The sequence below is a fragment of the Natrix helvetica genome (assembly GCF_964273705.1).
Source record: "Natrix helvetica genome assembly, chromosome: Z".
NCBI lineage: Eukaryota > Metazoa > Chordata > Lepidosauria > Squamata > Natricidae > Natrix > Natrix helvetica.
This window is the reverse complement of record NC_138554.1, coordinates 50,067,053-50,080,507: the sequence shown is the minus strand read 5'-3', so window position 1 is coordinate 50,080,507 and position 13,455 is coordinate 50,067,053. Positions and strand designations below refer to the sequence as shown.

General features: G+C 37.9%; 1 protein-coding gene across 1 annotated transcript; it reads left to right on the top strand.

Moving 5' to 3' along the window:
• The first annotated feature begins 7,421 nt into the window (after positions 1–7,421).
• Positions 7,422–12,437, top strand: RPL19 (ribosomal protein L19). The gene is made up of 6 exons (XM_081971404.1): positions 7,422–7,481; positions 9,827–9,933; positions 10,547–10,669; positions 10,902–11,022; positions 11,339–11,449; positions 12,255–12,437. Exons 1-6 carry the CDS (start codon positions 7,477–7,479, stop codon positions 12,376–12,378), a joined length of 591 nt encoding a protein of 196 aa, XP_081827530.1. The 5' UTR covers positions 7,422–7,476; the 3' UTR covers positions 12,379–12,437.
• Positions 12,438–13,455: the final 1,018 nt, after the last annotated feature.

Below are 13,455 nucleotides of genomic sequence, written 5' to 3'. Positions count from 1 at the left end.
TACCGGTATTGTACTTTGTTCTGTAATTCTTGTATGTATCTCTTTCTTCAAAAAAAAAATTATTAACTTGGCACAATGGACAGTTATGATTATGTACTACTAAAACTCATATCTGTAACCTTAACTGGGCAAAACAATGCATTATAGGACAACAATTTTGGTAACAAATTACCTCAAATGGGAGTCCCAAAGCATTCTTACATAAAAATATCACAATACCTTTTATGATATAATACAGAATTTCATTAAATATTTCCTGTGGTCAGTTCCTGATGCTTGATGGTGCTATACCAGGGGTGGCGAACACGCGGCTCGCGAGCCGCATGCGGCTCGCAGCCAAAATAAATGAGGCTCTTTGCCTCTTACCATTATTTAGTATACTGTGGCTCGGATCGCGCGCTAAACCCGGAAGTACGGTCGATGCGACGACGCTTGCCTGCGCTCCACCAGCTGGAGCGCAGGCAAGCGTCGTCACGTCGACCGTACTTCTGGGTTTAGCGCTCGATCTGAGCCACAGTATACTAAATAATGGTAAGAGGCAAAAAGCCTCATTCATTTTGGCCGCGAGCCGCGTGTTAAGTTAAGATGAAGTCTTAAGTTAAGATGAAGTGGAAGATGGGTAATAATTAGGGGAATGGAGACTTTGGGTTGTGGAGTCCACTTTTTTTAAAAAATACAAAAAAACCAGCCCTTAGAACTTGAACTTTGCTAATCAGAATAAAATGCTAAGTAGTCAGAGGAAGGTTGTAGCAGTACTGTCAGTCACCTATTGCACCTCATCATGAATCAAGTATTCTATATTTTAAAAAATACAAACTTATATCTTAGTTACTAGAGACCAAAGTGTCCAAGGAAATAGATTAATTCAAATGCAATGAATTAATCATTATACTGAAGTTAAAAGACAAGCAATTATCAGAATGGTGGCTATGGCAGAGACCTTTCTAAATTTTTAACATTTCATTTAACTTAAAATACTGGAAGTTGGAAAAGATTGGTGATCTGCCAATCATTTGTAGATATACCAAACCCATAGAATCACAGGGTTGGAAGGGACCACAGAGGTGATTGTTCAATTTTATCTTTAAATAAGATTAAGACAATTTGCTTTGTAATCCAGTCTAAGATTAAGAAATGCTGCTCCTCTATATGTTTCTTTTGAGTCTTGTATGATTTTGAATCTTGCTCCCCCACCCCACCACCCAGCTTCCAGTTGGTGCCATTTGGAATAAAACATTTATCTTAGATAATATCTAAGTTTCAAGGAATTGTTCATTTCATTCAATAATTTGTTATAATTGTTTTCAAATGTATTATTATTATTATATCCTATTAAATAAGAGTTCTAGATATTTCACTATATTTTTCTCATATCCCAATCCCCCTTTTCATGTTTTTTTTTCATTGGAAATTGAATGCCTTATTATCTTACTTTTCATTTTATTTTTTATCTCTAAAAGGTAGCCAAAAATCTTTGGATTCTGCCATTAGTATCTTATGAAGCTTTGTGTTTGCATAATCGTTACTACTATATCATTTGCATAGCATTTCATCTTGTATCTCTTTCTACCTGAATCTTTAGCTGAAATATTTGTTTAGCTTTTCAGTTCTGGCCCGCCAGGACCTCCTAACCCAGGGGTGTCCAAACTTGGGAACTTTAAGACTTGTGGACTTCAACTCCCAGAATTCCCCAGCCAAGTTTGGACACCCCTGTCCTAACCAATTATAAATAATAAAAGAGAAAATGCCCATCCTTGCCTTTGACTTTCCATATTAAAAGATTGTAAAGATTATTCCATTTACTGTGAATTTTAACTTGTCAAAAGCTTTGTGTCTAAAAATATTTCCGTTGCCTTCCGTTGCAGCTCTAATGGGTTTATAAAAATTTATAACAAAAAACACCTGACTGAGCATGTTATATTATGTGTTTAATATATTATTAAAATTATATGCTTTTGTGTGAGTGTTTGTCTGTTTTGGCAGGTCACTGCGTGGTGTGGCTCTCTGACTCTCACAGTTTAAAATTTTGGCTCTTTTTGTCGAACTTGTTCGCCACCCCTGTGCTATACAGTTCAGTATGGGTTATTTTCAAGGCACATATATCTGAATATTTCCTTTAATTTTAAGAGCTTTTCCAGTGAAGGCAGCATATTAGAAGCATCAGAATTAATTCTTCTACCCCCACCACCATCCAGTCAGAACTGATGAAGCTTGGATGAGAAGCAAAATATCTTCTTTCTCAAGGAAAAAACATAGTCCAGTTGCCCTTTGAAAAAGCACCTTTGAGACAACTGTGACTGAGAATCTCCATTCATTACATTAGAACAGGGGTCCTCAAACCGAAGCCATTAATCCAGCCCGTGCAGAACCACGAGGCTGCCCCACCCACGTCACCCCACCCACTCACTGGTTCCCACTCTTTGGCCAAGTGCAGGACTTACTCTTGCGAGTCCCACATGCTGGAACTGGAAGGTAAGGCCTGTCAAGGATATAATTTAAACCTTTGTAATTAATGATGATGGATCGTGGCTTTTCCTGCCAGTATACTTCTGAATAAGCAAAAATAAACCCGAAGCATGTTCTAATAAAAACATTTTAATATAAAAGAAAGTAAAAATACAAACTTACTAATTGAATTAATTACATCTTGGCAAAGCTATGTGCCTGCCTCCTTCGGCAGGCGAACAGAAGATCAAAAAAGAAAGTTAAGAAAGAATGTGAAAGTGCATGCGCACTAAATCATTGTCAGATAAGAACTGTGACTGCGCAGTAAATCTTCAGCACAGCTAAGAAACAGTTCAGTCTGCACAGAAATATAGGCACAGCTGGCAAATCAAAATAAACCCAGTGACAAGGCCAACGCTTTTGGCCGACAGAGTGCTTCTGGAGGCTGGGGAGGCAAAAACAGGCCACAGGGAGGCAAAAACAGGCTGTACATGTGGCCAGCAGAGTGCCGCAGGTGGAGTGGATTGGAGGAGAAAGGCTGCCCACTCACCCACATGTTGGCTGGACTAGTCTTCATGTTTCAAGTGACAGGAGATGTGTTACTTTTGGGGAGACCACAGGATTGTTTCACCTCCCCGCTGGCCAGCTGGTCTTTGGTGTGCCGCTTGTTGGCCTCTGGACATCAGATTCCCACCACCCAGCACCAATCCAGAGGTTCCTTCCCCCCCCCAAGGGGCAGAGAGAGAGAGAAAGAGAGCGGGGGAAAGAGAGAGAAAGAGAGAGACAAGAGACACAGAGAAAGGGGTGGGAGACTTGTTTATTGTAAGTTTCTTGGGGCTGAAAAGAACTGCTGCAAAACTGAGCTTCCTGAAGTAGACCACTACACTCCTTCATAATTTGTGTGTATTGTTTAATGGACTAACTTTAATGCTAAATTGACCACACCCACCCAGTCACATGACTACCTAGCCACACCCACTCAACCAGTCCGTCCCCCTAAAAGTCTGAGGGACTGTGAATAGGCCCCCAGTTTAAAAGTTTGAGGACCCTTGCATTAGACATTCTGCCACTGTTGAAGGCATTAAGGAATCTGGTAAGGAAATATCTATAAAATGATGACCCAGTGGGTCACAGGATGTCTAGTATTTAATTAAATTTTGAATTATTAAAGGTAAATGCCATATTTATTTCTTGATCAATCCCAATTCCCATACAATAATTAATTTTAATCCAGAAGCTATCATACAAATTGAACATTTTTGTAGGTTATAGCCTGTAAAGTTTGAGAATATCTGATTTAAACTGTTGTTAGCCAGTGATATAAAATGGACATGGAACAACTCCAATACCTAACAGAACATTTGTGAATCAAATTGAAACATTGTGAACTATGCTACTTTAAATGCTATTTGCAATCTGCTTCATATTCCCAAATGGATGATGGAATCAATATACCAGTATATTTTTACATATCAAAAAATATATTTTCCTAGGCAACAAGTAAAGCACATGTTTAAATAGAAATATTAGTTGTCTAGGCAAGAGTGAAAAACATTGAGCAGAATTATTTTCTTTTATGATGGCATGTTCAGTTTATATAAAAGCCACAAATTAATACCAATGTACCCAACAAAACAATATCAATATTCTGGAAAAAAAGATTAAATAAGAATCAGACTATGTACCATTAATGTGGCTTGTTCACATAGCATAGATTTTTTATTTTGATTTAACAAGTTGCATCATGTGCAATATTTCAGGAACCATGATTTAAAAACCATATTTAGAGTGATTGTGGACATGACAAGCTAAAATATAGTTGGCTAATTTGTGACTCAGTGTGTTATAAAACCCAGACAAAATTATTAGTTTTGGGATTAGTGTCTGTATTTACATACATTAACCAGCAACAGGTTTTAAAATTTGTATTAATACAATCAAAATATCTATATAAGTATTTAATTCTAGTTGTAATTTACATTATTTTGTATATCCTCCTAGGAACTCATCTTAGGGCACAGGGTTTTCCTCTTTCATTTTGAAAATGAAAATGTTATCAAGCATCTGAATGTAAATCATATGACCAGGGAAATGCTACAATGGTCATTAGTGTGAAAAATCATCATAAGTCACTTTTTTCAGTGCTGTTGTAACCAGGGGTGGGTTCCAGCTTCTGTTACTGCTGGTTCACTCAGGGATGCACTTCAGGCACACGCGTGCTATCCGTGCTATGCATGCATATGCAGTAGTGAAAAAATTGCTTCTGCGCATGCACACAGGTAAAAAGCAAGATGGTGGCTCCTAGGGCACTGCTGATAGAATGAGTTCGGGGATGTGACCGTCCGAGTTAACTACCTACTCAGCTGAACCAGTCCAAACTGGTAGGAACCCACCTCTGGTTGTAACTTTGGTCACTAAATGAAGTGTTGATACTTGTAGTATCATTCTGTGTATGTAGCCCAGGCACAAACTCCTTGGTGAATTATTGGTGAATATCCAATTTCAGACGTATCAAAATCAAACTTTTCTAAAAGTACCTTCTTACCCAAAGGAAATGTACATTCAAATTTCCAGACAATTTACCTCTTCTGTGTTATCTATTATTAAAAGTAAAAATTAAAAGTAAAAATTAAAATGGCTCATGACACTTACTTACTTCAAACTTCGGGCTTGTTATTTTATATTCAATTCCCGATCCTTTCCTGTTGGCCTATAAAGCACATCATCCTCAACAAGCACAGCCAATTGTATGCTAGTATGAGGGGAATTGATGAGAATGATATCTCGAGACAGCTGGATGCTTAACTTGATTTGAAGTTAGTTTTCTAATATTGATAGCACTTGGGAGGGGAAGTGAAAAATAGATCTCCTGAAGTTTATTCTTAATAAATTTGCATATAGTGTGCTGAATCTGTGATTGAACAAAGCTCGCCTTTAAATAATGAACCCTGCAATAAGTTACATGTTGTAACATGCCCAGTGAAATAATTAACTACCATATTTCACTGGGATTATTTTTGTTGACTATTAGAAAGGAAGGTGAGCATTTAATGTGAATAAAATTATAGTGTTGTAGGAAGTTATCACCTAGCCCTCTCCCAGAAAAATGAAATATCCTAGGAAATATTGATAAGGCAGAATATTATATTTTCCTGGATGTGAAAAAGGGAGAAACACATTTTAAACACAAAGTAAATTCCTGCAGCTTCCTGCCCATCCCCACTTTGTCAATGGGCCAAGCTACTCCACTTTACATAATAAAGAGTTCTCCTCTTCAACTCCAGAGTGATGGGATTAAGGCAGGATAATAAGCCTTTACTCAACTGACCACATGGCATCTAAACTCAATCAAACCTGGATTCAAACTCAGCCTAGAGGATTGCCCTTGCACGGGCCCATGGGAGTCTGGCAACCAATCAGAATACATTTCTTACACAGGAACAGGAAACAGATAGGTGGGGCAGAACAGATTATAAAAAGCCCTGCAAGGCTCTTCTCTCTCTCTTCTCTTCCTTTTGCCTTCTCTTCTTCTCCACCAACACTGAAGCATGTTATCACCTTTTCTGTTCAGGACTCAAGCCATGCGGTCCTGTCCACCATTAAAACCATCTTTCCAAGCAGCCTCTATGTCTCCAGTGTCTTTTTCCCCACTTGGAGCCGAACCCAGAAGGACATTTCTTCCAACAGTGTGTAGACTGAAATTTTTTCTCAAAGTAGGGCAGTATGGGCAAAGTGATTCTGAGTCATTACGTAGTGTTACACCTTTCCTTTTTCCTTTTAAAGACTGTAATAAAGTTTTGAATGTGCGTCTGTTGGTTGTATTCACATGACCTATTGAACCAGTTTAGCCCAGTCTGTTTTCCAAACACGGCCCTTATATTAGTTATAGTATATTTCAAACTGTACACACACTTAATTGTTTTGCCAAATTTCATTGTATAAATCATAACATGCTAATGGATCAGCAAATTGCATTTTCACTTTCAGGGTGAACTTAACCAGGAACTTTAAATCTAAAACCACTCACTGGGTCATCACATTAAATTGAAGCTTATTTAATAAATAAAAGCCAATTGCTGTGTTCATGTACCAGCTAAACCAAATAAGACACATCCCTAATTTGCAATAAATACCAAGAAAACTAGATTCCATGCCTGACAGCTTATGACAATTAGTCTCAAAGTCATGTGATGCCCTTTTCTGACAAGAAGCGATCACTTAACAAATGTGGCAAGGAAAGTGGTAAAATGGGCAAAAATCACTTAACAAATTTCTCATTTAGCAATATACATTCTGGGCTTGATTGTGATCATAAATCAAGGAAAGATGTTTGAGGAGGAATTCAACCCAATTCTTTAGCCCATCTTCTGATCAGAGAATCAGAATGCCCTTTTGTAGGTGTGTATCTGTTTTCTCAGTCGCAGTACCCGCTGCCCCCATTAAGATGTGGGGAAACCTATCGCTTTTGTAAACCAAGTTTCCAATCAATTTAGACATTTTAAAAACCCGCATTTAGAAAAAACACAAAATCTTTCTCCTTTATTAACGTGACTTCTGGAAATGAGGTTGCTAGTGGCTAATGAAGCCTACGAAAAAAATCATAGATTGCTTTTTTTTTAAAGGAGTTACTTTAAGCATTCATTCGCCGATACCGCATCAATTACTAAATGTGAGCATGCGCAAAGCGCTTCGCGCACGTTCGTCGCACGAACCCAAAATCTTCCCCCACTCCATGCTAACATACCAAGAGATGTGCGCAAGCGTAGTAATATTTTGGATTATACCATTTGTCCCTCTTTTGAGGGGAGAAAATATTTTTATTTACACGTAATATCATCTGTCTTCCTCGATATATCCTTTAAGGTCAGACTTAAGGGTGTAATAGCAAATAAACAGGATTTTAAGAAAGCGTGGGGAAGACAAGGCGAGACAGGATCGGGGTGAAAGCGAGTGGTACAGCCCATTACGTGAGATGGGTTGGCCCCTCCTTCGCCACCTTTCTTTCTTTTCAGTGCCGTCGGCCTTGCCGCCATGAGGTGAGCTGTTCGCTATGAGGGGGATTAAGGGCCTAGGGTGAGCCTTAAGTAGGGAAACTCAAGAGTCACGGTTGGCGAAATGGGTCCGAAAGGCAGCTGGAAAGCCTTCCGTGCGGAATGGTGGGGCGAGAGGTTTAGGAGAACGAGGAGGGCGGCCTAGAGGCCTACGAAGCGTGGAGAAGCCTGGCAGCGGAAACGTGACTCGTGGCAATCGAGAATTAGGGAACCCTTGGGATTTCCTACCAAATGTCCCCTTTTGGGGGGATAAGAGAGGCCCTTTTTATCGGAAGAGCCGACGGGGAGAGACTGCGAGGCGCCAGGGTAGCTTCGCGGGAGGAAAGCAGCGGCGTGGGGGGGGGGGCATTGGTAGCAGACACCGTCGATGGAGGCGGCCTGGCGGGGTTTGGCGCCGCCTGTTTCCAAAGACTTCCTTCCACATGATTCGGTTTGCACTGCGGTCTTTTCGCGTGTCCCTTTTCTTCACGAGTAACTTCCATTCGTTTAACAGAGATTTAAGAAGAAGACTGGAGGCCTTGTGGAGTTTACCGAACATGTGGTTCTAAAGTGCACGGGCACTTCGCGCGTTGCTGTATTTTATAATTTCAAGCCGTTTAGTCCCAGCTTACTATTTTCAGCTGAATCTTACTGTGCTACTACAGAGTAAAAACTAGGAGGCCTGATGTTTATTCCAAAAAAATTTTCCCCGAGAGGATCTTTTTAATGATAGTTATTGTTTAAATATGCCTCATGCGATTATATTAAATTAACTAGTTACAATATTTAGGGGTTCAAATAATTTTGTCTTGTCTTGGTCATGTTACATACAGTATATTACAGAAGTGAGTACACCCCCTCACATTTTGTAAATAAGTATATCTTTTCATGTGACAACACTAAAGAAATGACACTTGGCTACAATGTAAAGTGGTGAGTATACAGCTTGTATAACAGTGTAAATATGCTGTCCCCTCAAAATAATGCAACACACAGCCATTAATGTCTTAAATATTAATGAGTAAATGCTTAAATATTTACAAAATGTGAGGGGGTGTACTCACCTGATTTACTGTATATGTTCAGAATAATTTTTAATACCAGGCCTGCTTTTTTATTTATTGAATCTGTTTGTTGCCCATCTCTCTTCAAAGTGACTCTGGGTGGCTTGCAACATTAACTAATAAAACCATAAAGATAAATATTTCTAAAAACAAAATTAGAATTTTTTTAAGAATTAGAATTACAATCCTGTTCATTACAATATGTCCCCTCCCAGTAATGTAATGTTGCACAAATGCTTCTCTGTGTCTTGAATATTTTTGGACTATAAATCTATTCTTGCAATTCAGAAGAGAACTGAAAGTGAGTTTTGGAAGGAAGACCTCCATCTTTATACAAGGCATAGTTTTTAATTGAACATGGACTACTGAAATAGATGTATTTAGTTGGTAAATTTAGAATAATATTGCTTCCTAAACCTATAGCCATTTCTTCCCAAATACCTACATTCTTATTCCTACAAGTCATCTGAACAGAATTATCCAAATGTAAGGTATCTTTGGCTAATTTGATACCCTTCATTTTGGTTTTGATAATGGGAATTGTAGCCCAGTACATTATAATGATTCCTATAAAGGAAACAAGGGAGCAATATAAGTCTCACCAGAATACAAATCAGATTTACCATTTCATGATCTCTGTTTAATAAAAGTTGCCCTGTAAGCAAGATTTATCAGACAAAATATGTTAAATCCTTAGTGTTTACATTTAAAAGATGTAAAAATATCAAGCATGTGTATGTAGTGATCTTCACAGTTCCTGATTATTTAAGCAGCATGCAGGCTGTTTCCTAGAATTCCCACATAAATACAGGTAACAGTTCAGTTACTGGCCTTTCAAAGTTACAATGTCACTGGAGAAATATGATTTTTATGACTGTTTCTCGCAATTACGACCTTTTCAGCATTCCCCATGATTATGTGATCAAAATTTAGATGCTTGGCAACTGGTTCATATGTCCCACTGTCACATCTTTTGCAATCTGACAAAGTCAATGGGAAATTCAGATTCACTTAACAAATGATTACTAACTTATCAATTAAAGTGATTCACTTAACAACTGGCAAGAAAAGTGGTAAAATTTGGCAAAATCACTTAACAAATATCTCACGTAACAAAATAATTTTTGGGCTCAATTGTGGATATAAGTGGAGGACTACCTGTATATCATTTTGTCTACTCAAAATTAGTTATATTTAAAGACTTAGAATAATTTTCCATGTCATCTTCAGAAATCGGGTTTTTCCCTGGGTGACTTCCAACTTACATGTAGTGTTTCTTTTCCTTAGTATGTTAAGGCTGCAGAAGAGGCTGGCTTCCAGCGTTTTGCGATGTGGAAAGAAAAAAGTATGGTTGGATCCCAACGAGACCAATGAAATTGCTAATGCCAACTCTCGTAAGTATCATTTGCCATGAATAGGAAGCCTATGTTGTAGCATTTAGAGGCATGTAAAGCATTTTCAAACATAACGATTCCTTTCCAGCTGCAGAATGGATTGCTTATACTTCTATTTTGAAGTCGGAATATTCTGTTTTAAAGTTGGATACCTACTAGCAAGATCAAAACAGGTTTTCCAGTATTGGAACATGTTTGATAAGGTTGCAGAGATTTGTTCTGACATCAAAATAGCTGATTGAACTATTTTGTATACCTCAAATAATGACTGCTTATGTTTAACAGCATTTCTGATTGTAATGTGAAATAGATTCACATACTTAAAGGTTATGGTTCAAAAATAAGTACCCAGATTTCACTTTTATAAGCAGTGTGTTTGAACAGTAGAACAATCTTATTTTTCAACTAATTTGTATTAGACTTAAAATAGATGAGTTCATGAGAAAAATGATATCAAAAACCAACGAACTCTAATATTTTAACTTGATTTGGAAACTGAAAATTTAGAGCAGGAAGTAAGCATACTTGCATATATTTAGGCAAAGTTGTAAAGTACTTCATGTGATGTCTACCATAGTACCATCTGTTAGTAATTGATTTTCTGCCACTCTAGGTCAGCAGATCAGAAAACTAATAAAAGATGGTCTGATTATCCGTAAACCTGTGACTGTTCACTCAAGAGCTCGATGCAGGAAAAACACCTTGGCTCGTCGAAAGGGCAGGCACATGGGGATTGGTAAGTATTGGTTTCCCCTGCTATATATCAAATTGTAATTTATTCATTTATAGATACTTGTATGATAATATATTCAGCTTACAATTCTGAAATGATAGAAAACTAGTTTTATGTAGACTACTGTAATGATAAGGCACAGAAAAGCTTTAAGGTTATGGAGAAATGCAAATATTCAAAGTACAAATATTAAATATCAAAAATTGATTAACACCGACCTCCTTTTACTCTCCAGGGAAGAGAAAGGGTACAGCTAATGCTCGTATGCCAGAAAAAGTCACATGGATGAGGAGGATGAGAATTTTGAGGCGTCTTTTACGCAGATACAGGGAGTCCAAGAAGATTGACAGGCATATGTAAGTCTAGAAGAGAGTGCACTTACAGGTCCTGCCATTTAAAAGATGTCACTTTATTTTTGTTTACTTATGGGACCTTTTTTCCCCAGAACAGAACATTCTAGATAAAGCTGCTTAGCAATGTTGATTCACAGTCCATTTCTTAAATGAGAGTTCACAACTTCTGCTACACAGCAAATTGGAGAAAGCATATAAAAAGAACAAGGACCACATTTCAAGTGCCATGGCAGAACATCTAGACAAAAATTTCTATTAAGGGAGCATTTTTCCTCAGTATTCTAAGATGTATATTCAATTCTCTTTCTCTGCTTTACAGGTACCATAGCTTGTATTTGAAGGTGAAAGGTAATGTGTTCAAGAACAAGCGGATTCTGATGGAGCACATCCATAAGCTAAAGGCAGACAAGGCTCGCAAGAAGCTTCTGGCGTAAGTATCTTACTAAGTCAGATTTATTTACTCAATAATGCTCCTTTTTTTCTTTTCATATAAAGAACTACATATGACAGTATTAACAGTTTTGAATATAACACTACTGAAAAGGTGTTACGCATTAAGAACCGAAAAGTGGAAAATAAGGTTTAATGTGTAGATTTTCTGCTTTGGAAGTGATTCAAAACAATTGGTTAGTTACGGCATTTATAGAAAGAATTTTATTAGAAAATGCAGTAAGTAGACAATATGTCATATAAATTCATCAAAAAGCTGCAAATTCTGAATATTTTTTGATATGAGAGACTCAAGTAAGTATAATGATTAGTAAGCATTCTTAATATGATTATTTGGTTATTTACGTACCTCTAGTGTGGGAATTGATCAAATTAAATTACTAGTGTATCTCTGTTAATTTGCAGCAGGAATTAAAAATTAGTAATGAGGGTTTTAAAACCCTAGGAAAATATTCTCTGTAAGGAACCAATGCTTAAATAAACATCGAGAAGGAGTTAGTTAACTTTAGCTTGTATTAGAGAGATAAATAAACCTTTAGGGTACTCTTCATAAATAGCAAGATGGCTATATTTTAGTTGAAGAAAAAGAAAAACTATTCCGACCTATTGTAAAAGGTAAGAATATTTCTGTGGGAAAAAGTTAGAATTTAATCTGGGAAGAGAAGCATGGTTGTTAAACTAATAATATAGGGGAAATACTTGACGCAGCTGAAACAGATAATCACTGTATGTCTCAAAGGTAATATTTCATTGCTAAACTATCTGAGCACTCCTTTATTCTTCAGTGACCAGGCTGAAGCCCGCAGGTCTAAGACCAAAGAGGCCCGTAAGCGCCGGGAAGAACGTCTCCAAGCAAAAAAGGAGGAGATTATCAAAACCTTGTCTAAGGAAGAAGAAACTAAGAAATAACTTCTGCCTTTTTGTGTACATAGTGCTCAAAGGGTATCTAATAAACTTCTTCAACAATAGCAGTGACCAGTACCTTTTTCTATGTAGGAGGGGGTCAATTGAGGATAAAGTAGGTTTTACTTTCTGGAATAACATGTTTAGCTGAATGTTTGTCTTTTAATGCTTTGGTTCAAGCCTGTATAATATAACTACTTGATTTTAAATACTTTCTGTATTTAATTTCTAATTTCTTAGTTAATATATGTATGAAGATTTAAGCTTTTAATCAAAAACTACTTAGATTGCATGGAAGCTAGCCAGAATATTATGTGCTAGTAAAAAAAAAAAGTGTGGGGAAGGAATACATTTGAATAGAAGGATTTCATTCTGTGATATGGAAAGTAAACCCCCATTCTGTTTTACGGTCTGCAAATCATAAATATTTAAGATATACTTTTTTAACTTGAAGAATTAGTACACATTGTTTAGATACCACTTAGATTTTATATATTCCGATAATGACAGCAGAAGCTACACGAGAAGAGGACTTGGAATCCACTAGGGCAGCCAGGAGTGGCTAGCTTATTAGGGCAGATGCTTGCAACCCCAACTAAGAGTCAGGTGGAGGATCTGGGATGAGTATCCTCCCCCTGGCTAGCCAGTGAGGGACTAGCTGAGATAAGAGGTTGTGTGTGTGGTGGTGGTGGTGGGAAATGCAATGGTGGGAGCCCTGTTGGTGCTGAGAGCTTAAGCTATAGCATGGGGGGGGGGGTTACGCTCCCTCACCTATTCCCCCCCCCCCATGTCTGCAGGAGTGAATAGAGGGGATGGCGGAATCTGGCTCTAGAAAGAGGGAGGGAGGGAAATCACCTTGGGGAATGCAGGATGGGACAATACATTACAGTGGTGACAGGCAGGGCGTGTTAGATGGGAGCCAGAGGCAGGCTGTTACAGGGAAGATGACTTCAATGTGTGGAAACTGGCATGCTCCAGCCCCCTGGGCTCATTCCCAGTACCCAAACAACATCCCTTCAGAGGCCTTTGGGTTCGGTTGCTACTGGTTAATGCCAGGCTCCCCTTATCTAAAATCTTATTGAG